Here is a 24,089-nt window from a genome sequence, read left to right as displayed (position 1 = left end):
ATCTTTTTCTCCTCAGCCAGGTAGGGAGACACTCAAGGCCTTTTGATGTAAGCAGCAGAAAGCAAAACAGCAGGTCAAGCAGCTCAAGAGAGAGAACAATGCAAAGAGAGAGCCAGGAGAGCCTCCCAGGGTCCTATAACCCTCTAGGTCTGGAGGCTGTTTGCTGTGCTAGGCTGTATCGCAGAGGCAAATTAGGACACAGCATGAGCCAGCCTAAAAGACTGTCTAAAACACACACACACACACACACACACACACACACACACACATCACACATACACACACGTTACACACACATACATACACATTACACACACATACACATCACACACACACACATCACATATACACATACATCTCACACACACACATATACACACACACACACACACACACACACACACATGCACACACATGTCAGTCAGCACAGGGCAGAATGCTCCCTGGTATCAGAAGCTTATCACCAAAATCTAAAGCATTACCTACCAACTCCTAGCCAGAGGCAACGTCTAGAAAGTAAATGAAGAAACAGACTCATATCTTCCTGAAAGTCTGCAAACGTGCATAGGACTGTGCCTTCTCAGTGGGGGTAGGGGGATGGAAATCCAGCCTAGTAGTGAAAGGGGAAATCCAGGCTAGCACAGACAGCCTTTACTAGGTCACATTAGTAGCCACCACCTCATAACTGCCACCTCATAACTATCCTTTCTTTCTGACCAAAGGAGAGTAACACTGCACTCTTTGAACTCTAGACACAGTATGCTTCCTTCCAGACCTACGGACCTCCAAGACACTCATCTTTCTTACTCTAAAGTGTTAATGCACAAACACACATGTACACGCTCGGTTACACCAATTTTGCTCGTCCTAACCGGTCAGCAATGGCATTTTTCTTCTCCGGGATCTACATCTTGCACATCTATATTTTTTTCAAACTAATGTCTTTGTTATTTTTATATGAAATCTGGCTATACGCTGCCTTTAGGTAGATGAATTATGTATTAATATTTATGCTGCACTCTAATGGAAGTCACATTAGTACAATTCTTTCACCACTATCATTTGAAAAGAATGATTAATTGAAAGGCATACAGATTAAATACTTCTCAGCCTGTTCCCCTAGCAACAACCACAGACTATTTTTCCTGAAGCCCAGGTTTCTGCCTCGAGCTAAGTTTGCAAAGCACCCGAACAGAAATTGGTGTATTAGCTAATCAGTTTGCCATTTATCTCTAACATATTCCAGAAGGCAACACTTACGAACTCCACGTCGATGTTGAGAAACGGCAAGTGAGGGGTCGTCAGTGATCGAGGCTTGTTATTAATTTGTGCAATTGCTGAGCTGGTAATGAGGATCTGAACATGATCATACCTATGCAGTGAGTTTATGCAGTGAGTTTCCTTGCCAACTGAAGGAAAACAAGCCTGTTCTTGTCCTTTATAGTTCTCTGAGAAATCTTTGTAGCTATGCTGATCCTGAGGCTTTTAGTTTAGAAAAATGAAAAGTCCACACTGCTACAGCATGGTCGGTAAATGACAAACGAGTTGTATGTGGTGAGCCATGATGCTGTCAAGGACTGTGGCTGTACAATCTGACAGGTGCGGCAGAGCACAGCCCAGAAAGGAAAATAACCCATCAAATACTGGCCAGTAGTAAGGCCCAGGAGCTGCCCTATTGATTTGCTGCTCTTTACAACATGGGCTACTTCCATGGCCCGAGTTCCCACTGTTGTAAAATGAGGGGCAAACAGCATCACCTCTTAACTGTGTCACTCAAAGAATTTTTAACTTTTCACTTCAGACAGAGGCCATAATCCTGGAGCTTGGCATAAGATGTGGAAGTTATAGCAGGAAGACTGTTCTCCTGAAAATAGCACACGCTTTGGTCTGAGGAAAGATCACAGACCTGGCACTAGTACTGACCTGAAGGCTTCCTCCATGCTGCCTGGCTTTTGTAGTACCAGAAAGTGCTCTTGAGGCTGCTTGAGGAGAAAAGACGTCGATGACCTTATTCAACCTTATGTTATAATCAACATAATAACCAGCCTAACGAGGTATATCCATTGGTACAGTGGTGGCAATGCAGATTATGGAGGTAGCCATCAGCTCTGTTTAAACTTAAAGCCTACTCCAAAGGAAAAAATTCATGCTTTGTACTATAAACATGGCCGAGAACCCATGGTTGAGAAATTCATAGTCCCTAGGAGTGAACATAATACTATTATTTTGCTTAGTGTACCTAATATCAAACTGTCTACCCAAAAGTTATGGTTTTTTTTTCTTTTGTTGAAAATAGATTCTTTGCTCACACAATAGATCCTGGATACAGTTTCCCCTCCCATCTCCTCCCCACATCCCCTTCCATCCGGATCCACTCCCGTACTGTCTTACATTTCAAATATAGGATAAAACAAAAACCCTCACATCGCAATTGGGCAAGGCAAACAAACAGAAGGAAAAGAGCCCCCAGGAGCAGGCACAGAACCAGAGACCCATTTATTCACACCCTCAGGAGCTCCATATGCATACTAAAGTAGGAGCTGTGATAAGTGCATAGAGGACCTGCTGCAGACCTGAACAGATTACAGATTACAGCTTGAGTCTCTGTGAGTTCATAGGAGCTTCACACCCCCCACCCCCCACCACCCCTACACCCCACCACCACCCCCCACCACCACCACTACCCCCACCCCCTCCACACCTATGCCCCATACCCCCTACCCCCACCCCCACCCCCACCCCCCATTGATTCAGAGGGCCTTACTCTCCCAGTGGCCTCCATCCCCTCTGGCTGACACTCTTTCTGCCCTCCTCTTCTGCAAGGCTTAACTCTCCACCTTCCTCAGGGAAGTTTCTTTTTACATTAGGTGGAGCTAACACAGAGATCCACAACCGGTCCGAGCATAGACAATCAGGGACTGTAGAGTTGTCAGCCTTAAATGAGACATCTATATTTTACTTCTTTCCCTGCGACTTAGGGGGAAACCAGAAAGAGGGCAATGAAAGATTATAAGAGCTGGAATTTGGAGAAGTCTCCTAAGAAATAAATAGTGTCTTCTGGACATGACAAAGCTGTCGCACTCACAAACTCTGGGTGCCTATAGGAGATCAAGCCAGGGAACATTCCAGCGTGGTTGGAACAGAGGCTCACAAGGCCTCGCCCCAGCAAAGGGGCTGTTAGCAGTTGATGGCATTTTGATTGACTCAAAGAAGTCCATTATTTAAGGGAGAAAGAACAGTGCTTCTGATACTTGATGTGTAATTTCACTTTCTACAGTGGATAATATTTAGAGGTCTGTATGTAATATAGGTGAGAGTAATCATGGACAATTTTCTTAACACTTTTAACTTTCAAATTCACAGACTATCCCTCATAAAAACCCATTACGTTCTGATTTTTGCAATTCAACTAGAACAGTCTTTTATGTTTTGAAGATTTTTCTCCAGATGCAGTGAGTGTGTTATTCTTTTTCTTTAATTTTTTACACAATATATTTTGATCAGATTTCTCCTCCCCCAGCTCCTTCCAGATCTTCCCTACCCACCCAACTTCAGTGCTGTGTGTGTGTGTGTGTGTGTGTGCGTGTGCTTTTCCCTCACGCGTGCACACACACAAAAACATACAAAAAGGAATATCAAGACAAGCAAACAACACAAAAAAAACAATTAGACAAAAATTGTCAAAAGATATGAACCTTGAATTCCTGTCCTTTCCAAGACTTTTAGCATGAAAGGATGCTGAATTTTGTCAAATGCCTTTTCAGCATCTAATGAAATGATCATGTGGTTTTTTTTTCTTTGAGTTTGTTTATGTAGTGGATTGCATTGATGGATTTCCTTATATTCAACCATCCCTGCATCCCTTGGATGAAGCCTACTTGATCCTGGTGGATGATCGTTTTGATATGTTATTGGATTCGGTGGGCAAGAATTTTATTGAGTAATTTTGCATCGATATTCATAAGGGAAATTGGCCTGAAATCTCTTTCTTAGTTGGATCTTTGTGTGGTTTTGGTATCAGCATAATTGTGGCTTCGTAGAAGGTGTTGGATAGTGTCCCTTCTGTTTCTATTTGGTGGAATAGTTTGAAGAGTATTGGTGTTACATCTTCTTTGAATGTCTGATTGAATTCTGCACTGAAACCATCTGGTCCTGTGCTTTTTTTGGTCGGAAGGCTATCGATGACCCCTTCTATTTCTTTAGGGGTTATGGGACTGTTTAGATGATCTATTTGATACTGATTTAATTTTGGTATTTGGTATCTAAGAAATTGTCCATTTCCTCCAGATTCTCCAGTTGTGTTGAGTATAGGCTTTTGTAGTAGGATCTGTTGATTTTTTTAATTTCCTCAGTTTCTGTTGTAATATCTCCCTTTTCATTTCTAATTTTGTTAATTTGGATACTTTCTCTGTGCCCTTTGGTTAGTCTGGCTAAGGGTTTATCTATCTTGTTAATTTTTTTTTCAAAGAACCAGCTCCTGGTTTTGTTGATTCTTTGTATGGTTCGCAAACCGGTAGCCAACATCAAATTAAATAGAGAGAAACTTGAAGCAATCCCACTAAAATCAGAGACTAGACAAGGCTGCCCCCTCTCTCCATATCTTTTTAATATAGTTCTTGAAGTCCTAGCTAGAGCAATTAGACAACATAAGGAGGTCAAAGGGATACAATTGGAAAGGAAGAAGTCAAACTATCACTATTTGCAGATGATATGATAGTATACTTAAGTGACCCAAAAAACTCTACTAGAGAACTCCTACAGCTGATAAACAACTTCAGCAAAGTGGCTGGCTACAAAATCAACTCAAGCAAATCACTAGCCTTTATATACTCAAAGGATAAGCAGACTGAGAAAGAAATTAGGGAAATGACAACCTTCACAATAGCCACAAACAGCATAAAGTATCTTGGGGTGACTCTAACCAAACAAGTGAAAGACCTATATGACAAGAACTTCAGATCTCTGAAGAAGGAAATCAAAGAAGATCTCAGAAAATCGAAAAATCTTCCATGCTCATGGATTGGCAGGATTAATATAGTTAAAATGGCCATATTGCCAAAGGCAATCTACAAATTCAGTGCAATCCCCATCAAAATCCCAACCCAGTTCTTCATAGAGCTAGAAAGAGCAATTCTCAAATTCATCTTTAATAACAAAAAACCCAGGATAGCTAAAACTATTCTCAACAGTAAAAGAACTTCAGGGGGATTTAGTATCCCGGACCTCAAACTTTACTACAGAGCAATAGTGATAAAAACTGCATGGTATTGGTACAATGTCAGGCAAGCCGATCAATGGAATAGGATTGAAGACCCAGAAATGAACCCACACACCTATGGTCACTTGATCTTCGACAAAGGAGCTGAAAGCATCCAGTGGAAAAAAGATAGTCTTTTCACCAAATGGTGCTGGTTCAATTGGAAGTCAGCATGCAGAAGAATGCGCATTGATCCATTCTTATCTCCTTGTACTAAGCTCAACTCCAAATGGATCAAGGACCTCCACATAAAACCTGACACACTGAAACTAATAGAAAAGAAACTGGGGAAGACCCTTGAGGACATGGGCACAGGGGGAAAGTTCCTGAATAGAACACCAATAGCTTATGCTCTAAGATCAAGAATTGACAAATGGGACCTCATAAAACTACAAAGTTTCTGTAAGGCAAAGGACACTGTGAAAAGGACAAAACGTCAACCAACAGATTGGGAAAGGATCTTCACCAACCCTAAATCTGACAGAGGGCTAATATCTAATATATACAGAGAACTCAAGAAGGTAGAACCTAGAGAACCAAATAACCCCATTAAAAAGTGGGGTGCCAAGCTAAACAAAGATTTTTCACATGAAGAACTTCGGAGGGCTGAGAAACACCTTAAGAAATGTTCAACATCTTTAATCATTAGGGAAATGCAAATCAAAACAACCCTGAGATTTCACCTCACACCAGTCAGAATGGCTAAGGTTAAAAACTCAGGACACAGCAGGTGCTGGCGAGGATGTGGAGAAAGAGGAACACTCCTCCACTGCTGGTGGGATTGTAAAATGGTGCAACCACTTTGGAAATCACTCTGGCGGTTCCTCAGAAAACTGGGCATGGCACTTCTGGAGGACCCTGCTATACCACTCCTGGGCATATACCCAGAGGATTCCCCAGCATGTAATAAGGACACATGCTCCACTATGTTCATAGCAGCCCTATTTGTAGTAGCCAGAAGCTGGAAACAACCCAGGTGTCCCTCAACAGAGGAATGGATGCAAAAAATGTGGTATATTTACACAATGGAGTACTATTCAGCCAGTAGAAACAATGAATTCATGAAATTCATAGACAAATGGATGGAGCTGGAGAATATCATACTAAGTGAGTTAACCCAGTCTCAAAAGATCAGTCATGATATGCACTCACTGATAAGTGGATAATAACCTAGAAACTTGGAATACCCAAGAAATAATCCACATATTAAATGATGTCCAAAAAGAACAGAGGAGTGGCCCCTGGTTCTGGAAAGACTCAATGCAACAGTATAGGGGAATTCCAGAACAGGGAAGTGGGAAGGAGTTGATGGAGGAACAGGAGGAGGGAAGAGGGCTTATGGGACTTGCAGGGAGTGGGGACCCAGAAAATGGGAAATCATTTGAAATGTAAATAAAGAATACATCGAATAAAAAAATAAAAGAAAATAGAAGCATATCTGAAAAAAAAATGTCAACAGAAATTAACAGAAATCCCAGGGAGTCTGTTCTGTATTGACAAATTCCTCCTGGGCAAGCAGTTTGCCTGGAGTGTGGCAACGTGAACACTTTGAATCCAAGGGATCCGTTCGTGTCCTTTGTCCAGTGACTTTGGCTCTCCGAGCTCCTGGTTATTATTGGAAAATCACAGAAAAGAAAAGAAAAGCACAGAGACAGTCTGATAAAACAAGTTATGGTGAGCAGACTGTTTAGCATAGTTAAATGTGGCTGTCAAGAGGCTGTGTCGCTTTGATAAGCAGGAGCTACTCAGCAGCTAAATATTTAGTTCCCGAATATAAGGGGGCCATGTTTTGTCACTGGGTGTGGTGATGCCCACCTCTGATTCCAGAATACAGACTAAGGCAAGCAGACTAAGAGTTACAAGCTATCTTGGGTCCAGTGAGTTTCTGGCCTGCCTATGAGACCCTAACACATACATAAAACATACATCCATGCATACATGCATGTATACATACATACATATGTGTGAATGTGTATGTATGTGTATATGTATGCATGGATGTATGTGTCTATCTATTCATTTTATCTTCTCATTGCAAACCTGACCAGGTTAAGATTCCTCGACCATTTTCATTTCTGACAGGACGGTGCTCCTAGGGTCTCTTTAGTGAGTATTCCATGGTGGCATGGCATCTTCAACCTGTACGCATGTTGATTTAGAGGCGTTCCTATGTTTATGTATCTACTCCTCCCTGTCATATGCATGTCTGTGGTACAAACAGCCTCAGCCTAGTTTGTCTCCTTTGATTAAACTGTGTACAGGGCCAGGCTTTGTGGGCTCTTTGTACTTCTTGAAGGATAAAGCTAGTGGTGAGTACGTGTTTCTTTCTCCAGTGGGAGAAGAAGGAAGCTAAACAGGAATTAGGTCGACCCCATGCCAAGTGGATAAAAGGAATTGAAATGAATGTCATGATGTAACAAATGTAAAACGGAATATATAATGCCCTGCGCAGCTTCACAGAAACCGTTGTGGAAAACATGAGAAGGCAATGCACTGACAGCCTCCTCCTGTGTGGAGTCCACAGTGGGAATGTAGAACAGGATCCAGCAAAACTTGAGGCGATAGCTAGCCCAAGTCATAGAGCAAGCAAGATGCCAAACAGGGAGACACTGTCAGTAAGTGTGGTGTGTGTGATATTTGTACACGCTGGATTGGCCATTATATAAACATCGCTGGGAAGACTCCCAAAAGGAGCTTTAAGAGCTCATAAAGAAGGGATGAGTAGACAGTCAATGGGGCTGGAACAGAGCAGTGGGCAGAAAGAAACGAAAGCAAACATGAGGTGGTACAGATGTGTCAGGGGAACGCTCCTCACTCCGAAGTAGTGATGGAGAAAGGTCAGCGTAAAGTTCCAACCAGTGGGCTTTCCTCTCCATCACCTTCTTCCACCTCAGCTAACAGCATGAGAAAGTTGAGAAGTATAAGTTACCAGAGCCAGCGGTTCACATTCTTCCAGATGTTCACTGCTTGTCTGGACGTGCATGCATTAAAATGATTTTCAAATCGGCTACAGTAAATCGTTAATATCAAAAACAAATCAATGTCTGTCTAAGGATTAGATAATTTATCTCTATTGCCTAATCCATAGTCATAAAAAAAAAGAGGAAGACAAAAAAAACTTTTGAAAGTTAAATTCCATTGAATGTTAAACTTGCGGTTTTCTCCCCGGCTAGGTTCCCCAGGATGAATGGACAGGGTACACGCCTCGCGGGAAAGACGACGAGATCCCGTGCCGGAGGATGCGCAGTGGTAGCTACATCAAAGCCATGGGGGATGAGGACAGCGGGGACTCAGACACGAGCCCCAAGCCATCTCCCAAGGTGGCTGCAAGAAGAGAGAGCTATCTCAAGGCCACACAGCCGTCCCTTACAGAGCTCACCACCCTCAAGTGAGTAATCCTCCCCGTGTTTCCCTCTGCCCCTGGTGTTAGCACCAGCGCAACGACTGAACGGCCTGTTGATATCTACACTGAATTTGACTTGTATGTGCCAGTGTCATTAAAGACTGGGGAAAGCTGGTGTACTTTTAATGCCCAAAAGCAATCAGAATGAGCTTTGGGGGGGAAAGGGGGTTTTGGTCATTGAAAAGGTCTGGTACCCCATCTTGGAACATTTATTTTCAGCTACTAAATATAGAAGTGAACTCTTCCTTCAAAGACTTGGATTTCCAGAAAATTATATAATGTGAGGGCATTGGTTATATCAGAGACTTTTATAGAACAGGGTTATGCTGGGAAACTAGATAGTGCATTACAGTTCTTACTATGCATGTTTGAATTTGGATCCTATACATATTACAGTTTGTAAGACTTTAAAAGTGTTTTTTGTTTGTTTATCTTAGGGAATATGTGAGTATAAGTGTTTACAGTTGTGCTATTTGGAGAAAAACAGCTTTTTTTCTCCAAAGGAAACAAGTAAAACTCACTTTTTTTTTTTTTTTTTTTGAGATAAGGTCTCACTATGTTGCCCTGGCTGGCCTGATACAAACTGTGTAGCCCAGGTTGGCCCTGAGATCCACCTGCCTCTGCCTCCTGAATGCTAGGATTAAAGGCATTGCTACAATACCCAGCCCAGACACTGATTATTTCAAAAAGACTTGTTTTTTTATATTTTTTATAAAGAGTAAATCAGAGCCTTGGCATATAGATCTATTTGGGTCTGAAGGATATGTTTTAGGCAATTAGTGTTTTTAAAGCACCCTCTTTATAAAATGCATGTGACTGATACCATTTAAGCGCCTGCATTAGGTTACAGAGCGAAATATTAAGAGGCAGATGAAACAGAAAAGAACAAAGCAGTTAGGTTAAAAATACAAATCAGATTCCTGATCAAGAACATTAAAAAGCAGCAGTCTGATCTGGAACAAGAGTCACTTAAATAGCGAAGGACATAAAGAACTGGACAGGAAAATCTACTCTTGGATCCTTTTCAAGGGGCCATATGGTATAGCTCTGAAATCTTTTAAACTGAAAATTAACATTTATATATTAGTTTCATAATCCACAAGGGGAAGCCATTCTCTCTTACCTCCCGTTGCCGTGTTCTCACTTTGCTTTGTGTGTTCGCTGATCTCAGAGCTATGGTCACCATCTTAACCACCAATTCATTGCTTCCCAGCACAGGAAGTCAGAGGCACAGGGCTGCACAGCTGCCCAGACCTGCAGAGGTCGGCCCTTCCTCATCTCTTCTCGGATTCTGGTTGAAACCAGCAACACTTAGCATCCCTTGACTGACATTACATTGGGCTAGCTCATCACTCTCATGACACTAATTGTAGCATTGGGGACCTCCTTAATTAGCCTCATGTTAACTTGATTAAATCTGGAAGACCGGGTTCTTTCTATAACCATTCACAAATACTGGCAGCTTATCTGGGGAATATGATTCAACCTATAACATGACTACAGGATAAAAGTTGGTTGTAGAAATCTTAAAAGATAAACAAATCTCTGTTGGACTTTGACACACCTGCAAAATGCTCTAAAAATCAAATAGCAGATTGGTTTTGTAAAATAGTGAGCCAAGGTGTTGTGTAGCCAGAGACACAGTCAGATATACATCATTTGTAGGGCTTAAAATACCTCTCCACAAGAGGTAATGATCGCCGCAGCCATGGTGTCAGAATAGAGCAGTCATGCAGAGGTTAAGACGACATAAATCCTTCAGGTTCTTGAGCTCACCTGAAATGAAAGAGGTGAAAATGGGCAGCTTCTAGCATCCTCCATGCCACCCCTCAGAGCATCCTGTCAGGGTGCTGGACATGCTGAACACACCAGTTGAGTGACACACAGGGTCTTAGGTGATGGAATACAGTGATGATGGCTCACGGCAATACACAGTGTTGAAATGAAGAGACAGGAGGACTGTGAGGATCATAAAGACAGCTCTGGAAAGGCCAGCACCAGACAGGTGCTGAAGTCAATGTTCACAGTTTTGCTCTTCTCAGAAACACATTCCTTGAAATTAATTCTCCATTGCCTTCTGCATAATACTCCATCTCTAACTTCCTAGGCCATGTCTGGACAACCACATTGTTTTTTATTCTCTAGAAGTTTTAAGAGCATAGTAGCCACTCACATGTGTGTCCAACTTTGTGACATTATAACATGCTGTCATCTACAAAGTCTGTGCTTGAGAAATGTGTCATTACGTCACAAAAAAAAAACCATAATGCTTTAGGTAAGCTGATGACTTTGGCTGGGAATAGCACTCATCTGAGGTACATGTAGTCTGTGAGCCATAGGTCAGACACTCCTGGAGGAGGACAGGATACTTCAGTAAAATGCTCTAATTGGATGTGAGTGGGCGAGGGCTCTTTCTATTCTCCAAACTAATGGAAACTCAAAATGAAAACCAGTTTTCCCACAAATTAAAAAGCATTTTTCATTACTCAGGGCAGACTTCCCTGAATCCATCTCTGTATCGACCCCTGTTCATTGAAGGACCAGAAAATGTCTGAGCGGTCTATAATCATGCCGTTTTCTTCTCTGTGTGACTACAACATGACACAGAATCATTCCTGCATCTGCTTGTCAGCTTGTATTTCTCCCTGTCCTGTTTCGTGAGTCCTAAGTCTTAGCACAGTCTCCATATTACATTTCCATCATCCTTAGTCACATATAATCACTGACTGACATCTAGTTTAACCATGTTGAAGAATTAAAAGTCAAAAGTGTCATGACTTAGAATCAATCCTTCTTAGTCCTTAACGATGTTTTGATTGAAGTCATGATTTTTCTAGAAGTTGGAAGCTTTCAACCCTCCTGCGATAAAGATACCCAGATCCTGGAATTCTAGTCCCCAAAAAAGAAAACTATATTTATGTTCCTACTTCTTTGACATTTAAGTCAAATTTTTTCCCTCCTTCCTCCTCAACAATTCAGAGCTTTAGGGATGAGTCATAGCCAGGATAACTAAAATTAGTCTAGTGGGCCCAGGACAACATTTCGTCTGAGGCTTTCCACTCCCCTCTTCTTGAAGAAGCAGAGAGAACACTCCTACAGTCCTTTCTATTGTTTTTCTTCTTATTTTCCAAAAGCAGCTTTAGAGTTTGTTTATGCGTCAACTACTTAGTGTTGGTGACTGAGTCTTCAGCATACAAAGCCTACCGCAGATGAACATTCTGAATCATGAGAAGACTTGGCAATGAAGTCTACCTTTGGGCTTGCAGAGCTCCTTAGTAACTCCTGTCTGAAAACCTGTCTCCCTCATGCTCCTCTTCCTTGCCACCTGACTGACCTTTGACCTCATCACTACAGTCTCCTTCTTCTGTGCTCAGTTAACAATGCATCTGAAATGGCATTGGTCCCTAGAAAATTATGGTGTTTTCATTCAATAATAAATTTTCAGGCAGGTAAGGGAGAGGTTTGGAAACCAGAGTTTCTTCTAAACACATCTCCACAGTTTAGCTCTGAAGAAGAACATTGGTCTTTATTTCAATTCTTTGTGATTCTCTTTGTTTTCAAAGTTAGACTATGGACTGCTACAATGGTTGGTTATAATCAGGCCCAAGCTAGTCTTGAATTTATTTCAGTCAAATATTCCATAGAAGGAATGTTCTAGAATGATTCTAGGTGAACTTCCATTTAAAACATTCTAAAGTTGAGTTGGGTACAGTGGCACATGGCTTTAATCCAACGGTGAGGAGCCAGAAGCAGGTAGATCTCTGTGGGTTCAAGGCCAGCCTGGTCTATGTAATGAGTTTCAGGCCAGCCAAGCTACATAATGAGATCTTGTCTCGAGAAAATTAATAATAATAATAATAGTTATTATTATAAATATTCTAAAATTAAGTTCAAGTACCAGTAACCCAAAGCAAATAATGCTTTAAAATTTCTTCATATTTGTAATTCCTTTATCCAAATGCTAGGTGAAAAAAAATTCCCCTTGTAGGGGGACTCCTAAAATTACTGAGAAGGACCCCAGCCTTTACAATAGGACCAGTGAGGCTCCTGGCAGTTTAGACAGAGTATCTAACCTGTGACCTCAAGGGGAGTTGTGTCCAATCCTATATTTCAGATGATTTATCCTCTTCATCTTCATGTATCTCCTAACTCCTCATGTTTTAAAAGAAATTAATTACTCTTCTCTTGTTGTGACCAAATAGGTGATGAAAAGCAACCCACGGGAGGAATGACTGGTTTTAGCTCACAGTTTGGGGGGCATGGTCTGTCCTGGGGGGAGGTATGGCAAAGTTCTCAGCAGCCAGAATTCCTTCCAGCTGGACAGTGCATAAAGCAGAGACTTATTGAAATCTGTGCTTAGCTGGCTCCATTTCCCTCTCGTTCAGCATAGGAGGCCATTTAATGAGATGGCACTACCCTACCTGTGCCTCCCTGCTTGAACCCCTCTGACAACATCCTTACAGATATTCTCAAAGGTGCAGCTCCAAGGTGATTCCAAGCCCAGTCGGGATGACAACGAGGTGAGACACACTAAGTGGCTCTTTCCTTTTGTCTAATGCTCAGCATCTCAGTAAAAGTCAGACGTTCAGCATGAATGAGAGCTCTGAGCTGCGGCTCTAACACCTAAGCTGTGGCAGCCAGCATTAGCAGATCCCAGCATTGATAGGTGAGCAAGCAGCTTTAGCAGATCCCAGCATTGATAGGTGAGCAGGCAGCATTAGCAGATCCCAGCATTGATAGGTGAGCAGGCAGCATTAGCAGATCCCAGCACTGATAGGTGAGCAGGCAGCATTAGCAGATCCCAGCATTGATAGGTGAGCAGGCAACATTAGCAGATCCCAGCACAGACAGATGAGCATTAGACTCTTTTATCTTGGACTGATTGACCCCTGTTGTCTGTGGGTGTCATTGTTTATCTAAATAAAAGATCCCTTAGGAGCTGCTTGATACTGATGAAGAAAATGTAGAGATAAAGTGTAGTGGTGGCGGGATGGTTATTCACTGTTTAAAGACAAGAAGAAACAGTATTGGCAGGTAAAGCTCTTTGAGAAATGCCTAAAGTTAAATCAACCCTAAAATGAAGGTCTACACCAAGAGCATAAAAACTTGTTGGTCTTTGCAGAAGTTTCCTTTTTCTTCCTAGACGCGCTGTGTCCCTGATTGTTCCTCACGCTCCACATGCCCCTCCTACCCACCGACTGTTCTTCATGTTGTTTCTCTTCCCAGAAAAGGAAGGGGGGGGGAGAGATGGGCGCGTTGCTATTTTTTTTACAAAATATATGAGCCATATTTAAGAACATAGCAATATACATCACCCATCTTTGTCCTAAGCTTTTGAAATTCTCTGCTCTTCTGTTGTCTGGTCCCCCCCCAAATTCTTCCCGTTCCTTTCCTCCCTCCCCCAGAATATAACTGTGACATAAACTAGCAAGCACCCCATACAGTCGCAAGGAGGGAAGAATCAGACAACCAGACACACAACACTGTAAATTTATATCCCCAGCGACAGTAATACCTTGTTTTACTGTCCCTTCTCACATTCCAAGGTGGAAAATGTTAAAAACGGGAGCATCATTCTTTCTTATAAATAAATTATCGCTTGCTCGTAGGCAGAGATCTTTCAGCCCCACGCTGGAATGAGCCTGACTGAGCAGAGGAGGTGACTAGTACAAAGAGCTGCCTGCTGCTTCAGTCTCTGATCACCAGGCCAAGCTCCAAAACCTTGGGTCTGAAAGCCCACCTCCAGACAGTAGTACTCTGGTGAATGTTGTGGTCTGTACTATATGGTTCCTCTTTTAAAAGTCTATCTTAGAAGGAAACGTCCATAGATTAAACCGCTGTGAAATGACCTTGGTCCCAGAGGAGAAGCACAAGTATGCTTAGTGGATGTGAAAAGAAGTCAACACTCTTCAGAGAGCTCGCACACACAGATTAGAACACAGAGAAGACATTTAAATCTTGTAAAAGATGTTTTTAATTCTATGTATGTATGTGAGGGACATTATGAGTTCAAATGCCAGCAGAGACCAGAACAGGGTGTCTGATCCCCTGGTTCTGGAGTTAGGATGGTTGTGAGATACCTGATGTAGGTACTGGGAACTGAACTCAGGTCCTCTGGAAGAGCAGCAAGAATTCTTAACCACTGAGCACCTCCCCAGCCCAGATATTTACACTTTCACAATTTCTCAGTACATGACTTAGTACAAGAGTCTTTGTGACAGAGACTCTTAAGGGGCAAACGAGCTGCCTCCCATATATCTAATATAATTGTTAAGTAAGAATAAATAAAGATCCATAATACTCTCACTAGGAAGGAAGAAGATAGGACACAATAGATGTGGACTCACAGAGGTCCTTCTGGGTAGGATGTTTCAGGGTCTTCACATCTCTGAGCATCTTCTTTGGAAGGACATTTCTGTTATCCTTGACGTGCATTCTGCGGAACATTTGTTCCCGAGGAGCCTGAGCGGTATTTCAGGACTCCCTTAGAGACATGTCTTTTGATTGAATCGGTGGTTCCTAGAACAGGACAACCCCATAATCCGGCAGGCACCCTCTCATCTCTGACTCCAGTGAGTTCAGTGAACGGATTGTCGTCCTCACAGAATCCACATAGATGCAATTACTACCTAGGCTGGGCTTGTTTGCTTTCTTATCCACACGCCTCCATCTTAGAGACTCTCAGATCATTGCCTCCACTTAAGTTCTCTGAGTCTTTCAGGGAGGTTAAGCAATGGGGAAGGGCAGCCATATCCTTGGATGGAACTTTACCAGAAGAGATAAGTCTCACCTTCCTTCAGCATCAAAGTTTCTCGGGGGCTGGACAGATGGTGCACAGGTTAAGAGCACTGACTGTTCTTCCAGAAATACTGAGTTCAATTCCCAGCATCCACATGGTGGCTCATAATCATCTGTAATGGGATCCGATGCCCTCTTCTGGTGTGTCTGAAGATAGCAATGGTGTACTCCCAAACATTTAATTAATTAATTAATTAATTAATCTTTTAAAAATAAAAGGTTCTCAGGGTTTGTTTTACCTTCTACAAGTTAGTTTAAAACCAGTTCCTTCTTCCAGTCCAGCAAGTTCTCAAATGTGTAGCCCACTTAATTCTTTCACTGCTACCTGAATGAGTTCCCCTCTTTTCTCTGAATTTATTTCCTTCCAAACATGAAATAGCTTGTCAGATGTTGCCAACAGCAACCAACACGGTATTAACACTATGATATGACTCCATTTCTTACATCATCTGTCTTCCAGGTTATGAAAAACAGTTTGCAAAATGATTCACTTACTGGGAAGCATTAATGAACACTCTCAGGACCAGCCTCTCAGGACAAGTATTTGCTAATGACGGACAAGTCCTGAAACCACAGGCATACACTTTGAGACTGTTCATTCTTGTTGTTATAGGAAAGCCATATTTCTGATTCCATCTTATGCCCCAGCAACGACAGGTTAAGCCGTGCTCTGCTGATAATCGATTCCCAGATTCCACAGTCTGATTCTTGCTCTGTGTGCTCATGGGCAGGAGACTCTACTCATTGCCAACCCTCCCAGTCTTAGAACGGCAGCAGCCCCACTGTAGCACCTGGTTCCACAGTAACAAAGGAAGTGCACTGCATTGAGCGGTTTCCTAGAATGAGACCTGGCTTGGATTCGCAGCTCACTGCTAAAGCCTCACCTCATTTCAAAGAGGCATTTGAAAGAGCTAGGCTACCTTAAGCCTAGGAAACTGATAGCTGAGTCTGTCACCACACCTGGAGGTCTTCTTCATGCTCTTCCCTCCCAGCTCCTAAACACTGCCATTACTGTCCCTCATTCTTCCCATAAAACACCCAAGCACACAGCCCAGACTAGATATCTCAGTTCAGACACTTAGCTATGACACTTCAAGATAGTTATTTGACTATTAATATAGAAAGTTATTTGGCTATTCCGCTTCCTCATCAATGACTCAGGGATAAGATTGGTAACCATGGAGATTCAAGGTGATGTGCGTGAAGCACTCAGCCCATGACAGATGCTCTCTACAGCTTAGCTGACATCATCACCCATGCTGTTAAGTGCTACTATACCATGGTGATGTCTCCTGATCCTTAGAATAACAAAGAGTGGACCAGATGAACATTTCTGTTCTTCTAAACCTCCCTCTCAAACACTTCCCCGTGCTCAATATTTCTTCTTCCTGGAACTCTCAGGGTGAATATTTGTGAAGGTAATTAGCCTTGTGCCCTTTTCTATTATAAATTATTTCTCCCTTGTGTAGAAGACAAGTAATGTTTGTGCAGCCTTTGGCACAGGACCCAAGCAGATGCTGAATATGTGCTTCCTACGCTGACACCACCCCTAAGTGGCTATGTTGAACAAGAGCCTCCCACAGAGGCATCAACTTGCAGTCCTTGAGGTGACTGGCCATCCAGCCTCTGCCAGGAGTCTTTTGGAGTGTACCTGTAATCTCTCACATTCTTCAGCTGCCCTGTGCTTCAGAATCTGTAGTTCTCCGAAAAGCTGTTTCAACCCTACTTAGCACCGCCAACCCACCTGGAGGCTGGGAGCTCAGTCTGTCAGGTGTGCATTATCGTGTTAAAAATATCTACACAGCCATCCCCAGTACTGTCATCCACATTGAATGCTGGCATATTTCCTTTAGTTTATCTGGGGGAATCCCTAGGATTCTAATTAATTAACAGAGTCCTTTTAGAATTGGAGAGAAGATCTTCTTCAGTGTCCACACTAGGTACTTTTAAAACTTGTTTGGAAATCCACATAAGCCAAGAAGGGTAGAGGCATCTGATCCTTTGTGCTGATAAACAGTGCTGTTTCCCCTCTCCTCTACAGCTCTCTTTTCAAGATTAATAGTTGCAAATAACAGTTTATTCAGAGTTCTCAGTGCATCTTGTTTGATCTCAATGTTCTCAAAAGGAATGTAGAGTCGACTTTAACAAAAAGATTCACCGGTTTCCTAGCTCTGCCCTGTGTCTCAAGGTCTAACCCCTTGCTTTCTATGTCTCTCCCTCTTGGTGACTCATGGAACTGTGAGGACTTTTTCCTTGAGCCATCTGGGGACCACCTGCACCATCTGGGCATCATTCTTGACTTTCATCTTGGAACCTTCTTCTGTTCTTTGGATAACTTCTCTTTCCCAGCAAAGGCTGGCTGACAGCTCTTTCCATCCATCTAGATTACCAGTTGTGTATGAAGTTGCCCATACCTGAGTCATCCTGGACTTTAGAAGTTCTTGTTCTGCTGATGGCACATGATTCTAAGATCTGGCTTCTCCTAGAGCCTATCTCTTCAGAGACTTAGATTAAAAAGCTAACTGAGAACACTGATTGGCTTTACTTACTCAGTGAAAAAAGGCTCTGTTATGGCTTAATGGATAAAGATACTTGTAAAACTTGAGAGCCTAAGTTCAGTCCCTAAGACCCATATGATGGAAGGAAGAACCTACTTTCCCAGTCAGTTCCCTACATATATGCTGTGGCACATACACAAATAAGTAAAAGAATAAATGTAGAGTTTAAGATGGAGGTAAACCAGAGATGAACATACCTAACCGTTAGTCAGTATATCCATTATGTTCTTGATATTGGGACTAAATTCCTCATACGGGCAGAAGGAGGAAGATGTAAGGAGGAAGATGTTGGGCTCATGGTGGGCAGAAATCAGAGAGGGTGGCCAAATGAAGAAAGGGTCAGGATAAGCTATAGTACCAAAGTGTGCACTCAGAGACATACTTCTTAGAACTAGACCTATCATCTCTTCCTTTCTCACCTCCCAGTAATGCCATCAGATTAGGACTCCCAGTAATGCCATCAGATTATGATTCTGTCTGTCAGTGAATGAATCCATTCATCAAATCAAATCTCTCATGATCTCATTGACTATGGAGATACCATCTTAGACACACCCAGATAGGCTTCCTAATGTTTTATTAGTATATATTAATTATACATAATAATGGGTTTCATTACAACATTTCCTTTCACATACATAATGTGTTTCTATCATATCCCCTACTTTTGTACCCGACAACTCCCAACAATCCCATGTATCCAGAGGCTCCATCCACTGATGCTCTGAGTGTTTATTGATCCAGTCAAGTATACAATCAAAATTAACCAACACAATCAGCTTTTCAGCATAGTAACAAAGTATCTGATATACATAGCATAAGAGAAAGTGTGTTTGGGCTCAGGACCTCTGAGATTTTAGTACCTTGGTTGGATGGTTTCGTTGCTTTGGAGCCTAGAGAGGCTGAGCATCACAATAGAGAACGTAGCATTAGAACCAAACTGCTTACCAAGTGGCAGCATGGCAGCTCAGAGAGAAAGAAGATATGAAGGTACTAGTATCCTCTTTAGAGTCACCCTAATCAGCAGGATGTTCTGAATAATTCCCAGAGTTCCAAACATCACATATTTGCAGAAACTATCTGCAGCTGGCAAAATCACACCTCTGCTAGAGCATGAGGCAAATCACAGTCAATTGCTGTGGACAATCTGAAGCTTCCCCATGTTCCACATCTGGGATTAAGATGAGAATATATTCCCATGTTTCTGCTTTTCAAAGAAACCAAAGTTCTCACTACACATGTGTGTCATGTGTATGTGTGTACATGCATGTTTGCATGTGTGTGGGGAGCATTCGGGGCCTAAAGTTGATGTCAGGAATCATCCTTAATCTCCCTTCCACCTTATTCACTGAAGTAAGGTCCCCCAACAAATCCAAATCCCACTAATATGGCCAGTCTCTCTAACCAACTTGTTCTAAGGGTCCCCTATCTCTGTCTTCCAAAGGAAACTAGAATCTCACCCAGATTTCCACGCACAGAGAGAATTACATGAGTTCTGGGAATCCAAACTCCACTTCTAATACTCTATGACAAGTACTTTAACCAATGAACCATCTTTCCTACACCAGACTACATGCTTCTTAACAATTTCTGGGCACTGCATTATGTACATATACCATGATCTATGCAACCATTTTTCTCTTTGGGGAATATTTGTATCCAAAGTTATGAGAGGCCTAAATTTAGGAAAGTGAGATATTCATATCATATCAAAATGGCCATGAGACTGTAATCATTGGATGAGCGTATAGGAAGGAAGTGAGAGTTAAAAAGTAATTGCTATAAACATAACAGATCAGAACCTCGGAGCACTGAGTCATTTGAAAGCAAGAGAAATGAAACAGAAAGCCCAACATACAGCAAGATGTGTTCCTAACTGCTAAAATGAGAAACGCTGATCACAGAAGCCTAACTCTTCTGTTCCCAGCATGCAAGACTGAACTGAGACCCTGCCACTTTGGGGTAGACATAAGAAGTCTATCACCAGAAAACAACCAAGGGACAGGTCCCTGCATTTGTTGTTTGGTTTTTCTTTTAAAGCTCACAATCCTAATGGCATTTCATCAAATGCTTAAAATAAAAAATAAAAGTAATGTAGATCTTGTGACTAGGCTTCTTGGAAAATAACATTACACACACACACACACACACACACCACTTTCCTAGCTTTCTTTACCTCTCAATTGAAGGAAAACCTTCATCTCAGGTAGATTCATCTCTGGTAATATTCAGGGAAGATATAGCAACCCTTGTGGAAAATCATGTCAGCTCTTTTGTTTTGATTTTCCAAAATCAGGTAAACTCATTGAATTCCTGTGCTCTCCAGGGCTTGCTGCCCCCACCCTTCCTGAGTTTATTTAAGTTGTTGCCTATAGCAACCACCTACATCTTAAGTCGCAGAGCTGGGCATTGTAGAAACAGCTTTGCGAGCTTCTTCTATCTTAGCCTCGAGGATTAGACTCTCCGCCCCAGAGGTAACTACATTAAAATTTAAATGATATTTTAAGCATATAACAGTGGGCTCTGCTCTTCTTTATATTTTTAAGAGCTCTATTTTAGGAATGATACAAGATGATAACAGTTGCTACGGTTGGGTCCACTGTTCACCCTCAGTCCTGTCAGACATAGGATTGGAAGCTCAGGCAGAAGGTCCAAGAGCTCGGAACTCTCTCTGCTCCCTTCACCCTTCCTGGCAGACCCAAATGTCTGTGTTCCTGCAGCTGTGTGCCTCATGCTGACTGTTCACGGGACAGTGCCCTGAAAACTTAGGGGAAGCAGCCCTGGGAACGTAGGTAGACTTTACTGCTCTGCAACCTTCTATGAATTACTTTGTTTCTCGTGAGTTTCTCAAGTATAGAATTGCCCTAATTAGCTCTCCTTTTGTAAATATTTGTGAAAATTAAATTTGTTAATGAAGTTTGAGTTAGTAACCTAGAACACACTGTAGGGATACATTGTGGCATCTGTGTACCAGGAACTAATTTTACTTTGAAACAAACAACCTTAGTAAAGGGAGAGACCACTTGGCAGTTAAGGGGCCTACTGCTCTTGCAGAAAGAGGACCAGAATTTGGCTGCTAGTACCCACATTTGGAAGCTCACGACCACGTGTAACTCTAGCTCCAGTGGGCCCAATGCCCTCCTCCTGCCTCCATGGTCACCACACTCACATGCACAGACCCACGCACATGGAGGCACAGATGTGCTTATAATTTAAAGTAAAAATGTATAACAAAACCATTAAAATGGATAACTGGAAAACCCTATAAGTACATTTATTTACAAAGACTAGATCTTCCCTACCACAACCCCATGTACACCACAGGATGCCAGGCACAACCATGGAGATGCCCTGTAAATCTTCTCCCTGTGGACCAGTCTGCTAAAGTCAGTCTAGAGGACTCTTCTAGACTGGCCTAGCCCCCCTCTGATGCTACTCTTTTCCTTTGCCCCTTGTCCTCAGAAATGGAGTTCTCTGAGCCAAACCCAGAGGCTTAAATGGCTGAACGTGAAGTGATCTTCTTTTTCAGCCCTGTCCAGTTTTGCCCTCTGATTGCTGCTCTATCATCTCCCACTATCCCACCCCCAACTCCTCTCCTCTTTTAGGAGAATTCCCTAGCAAGACCCAATGACTGATGGACAGAGAAACAAAGTCAGAGTTTTTCTAAACTGGAACCTTTGCTTTGCTTGTGGGAAATGAGCAAATAGGGGAGTTGGGCCAACATTCTCTAGATCCTTTCTTCTAGTGACATACTGTGACACACTGTGACACATTGTGATACACTGTGACACTGAATCCTTGTTACATTTGACCAATTTGGGTGAACAGGTGTAAAATCAGGTGAAAACATTAAGAATAGATCTGTGTGCTCTCTACCATTTCGTGGACTGCAGGAGGCTCCCTTCACTTGTATTTATTTTTATGCTTCAGTCTTTTCTTGGTAGTGTACAAGCTTAAACTCCCATGACAAGACACCATAGACAAGGTAGTTCAAACAACAGAAACCTACTTTCTCCCAGTTATGAAGGTTGGAAGTCTTAGAGCAAGGTGCCATTACAGTCAGATGGTGGTGGGAGACTGTGTGCAGACTTCTCTCTCTACAAACCAAGACGTTGAGGAAGCACTGAGAAAACTCTCTTATAAGGACATTAATCCCGTTATGAAGGCCCCACCCTCATGACATTATCTAAATTTACTCATTCCCCTCAAAGGCCTCACCTCTAGAATCCTCTTTGGATGTGAGGCCTTCAATATAAAGTGGAGGGAACACATTTTGTTCCACAGTGCCTAACATTTTTGTCTGTAAGAAATATTGGCCAATGCATTTTTCAGGTACCAGCAGCCCCCAGTGGTGGAATGTGCTTCGGTGGCATGCTGGGAATCCAGTAGGTCTCATCTCATGCCAATATCAGTGCTTTGCTTCTTGACTGAACAGTTGTGACTTATGGTCTATAGCACATTTGTGAACCTGGCTCAGGTGATGCAGATCTGTATTCTCCTAGAATCTCTTGAATAGGCTATAACTGACCCCCTCTCTTTCTTAACAGAATATGATACCTAAGTCTTGCCTGCCCATAGAGTATTAAGGTATAAGATGCTCTCCATATGCAATAGCTAGGAATGTGTCATGATTGTGTACTTTCTGCAGTTATAAAGGTTTATCATTTGCTGCCCACTTGATAGTTAAACAACCCTCTTTTATTAAGGAGAATTGGCTTCACAGTGATTGATTGTATTGGTCAGCTTTCTATGACTGTAGGAAATACCTACAATGCTGATAAAGAATATATTTATAGAAAGGGAAAGTTTATGTTTGGCTCCGTTTCGTGGGTTCCTGTTAGCACTTGATTAGCCCTGTTATTTTTAAGCTTAAAACAAGACATCTCACAGTAGGAGCACACGATGAAATTACTCAGAAAATGATGGGGGGAAGGAAATGGTATCCTGCTCTCCCTGTGAAGTGTGTGCCCAGTGACCTGAAGATTCCTCCTCAATGCCTTAAAGGTTCTGCCATATTACAGCACGACCAAGTAGAACACCAAGATTTTACCAAGTGGATCTTCAGTGGTTATTAAGGATTCCAACCATATAACTCAGATAATGAGCCAAACGGGTATAGCCCCACAACCAATGTGCTTCCATTACACTAAGTGCCAACAGAAGAAAGTAAGGGAGGTGATTTTGAAGAAGAGAAAATGAGAGTTGTTTCCTCTTGATATTTGCAATGAAAGATTTTCCAGGCAGCCTTGGGTCTGGAGTTCTCAGTGCTGTGCCTGTCTTCATGACAAACTCATTTCCTCCCTCTGTCTCTGCATCAAGGCTTTGTAGGACAGACTCAGAGGTGAGATGTCTCAGTGTCAGTGATGATAGCCTGAGGTTGCTGGGGAAACCTGGCATCACTTGGCAAGAACCCCCTGGGAGATGATGAGTCTTGGCTCCCTAGCCCTGTGATGCCTTTGACTGTCAGACAATACCTCCCGGTGACTGACCAACTCCTTTGGCTCTGCGCGTCCCACAGTTCAGCTTTGCAGCACTGCCAGATGCCAATGAGATACCATGGAAAGATCCTGAGTTTCACTGTGGGTTTTGTGGGGAAAAATAATATTTGTGCTTCACTGCAATGATTTGTAATCTACAAGCCATAAAACCATAAGAAAAATGTGGACAGAATATATTTATTTAATATGCCTACCTTAGCCCCCAGTAAGAAAATCCCCTTATCATATTTATGTTAGCTGTTAATAGCACTCCAAGCTACCTTTTATATCAGAAAATATTTTAAACATTTTGACAACTACTACTCAAAAATAGAAAGGAGAGAGAAGAGAGGGACAGGGCAGGGAATCTCCTTATGTATTTCAAGCCAAGCTTTTTCCTTGCTTTTATTGCATCCAAATTTCCTATTCTCTTCTGACATTCATCATGGGGGCCATGACCTTCCTTTTGCTTGCCAGAATGTGTATGTATATCCGCCAGATACTGGGGCCATGCCATTTTGGAAATAAGTGGCCAACTCACAAGGGAAATTGGCTGAAATGAATTTCCCCTTCAACAATAAGTGAGTATTAGCTGA

General features: G+C 42.3%; 1 protein-coding gene across 1 annotated transcript in view; it reads left to right on the top strand.

The window, feature by feature from the left end:
* Positions 1-24,089, top strand: part of Dlgap1 (DLG associated protein 1) — an 865,098-nt gene that overhangs the window by 629,506 nt on the left and 211,503 nt on the right. Inside the window, exon 8 of the mRNA XM_052192730.1 lies at positions 8,431-8,645. Coding sequence (XP_052048690.1) covers positions 8,431-8,645 — 215 coding nt within the window. The remainder of the gene's footprint in view (positions 1-8,430; positions 8,646-24,089) is intronic.

The sequence above is a fragment of the Apodemus sylvaticus genome, chromosome 9, assembly GCF_947179515.1.
Source record: "Apodemus sylvaticus chromosome 9, mApoSyl1.1, whole genome shotgun sequence".
NCBI lineage: Eukaryota > Metazoa > Chordata > Mammalia > Rodentia > Muridae > Apodemus > Apodemus sylvaticus.
This window is presented reverse-complemented; position numbering and strand designations above follow the sequence as displayed.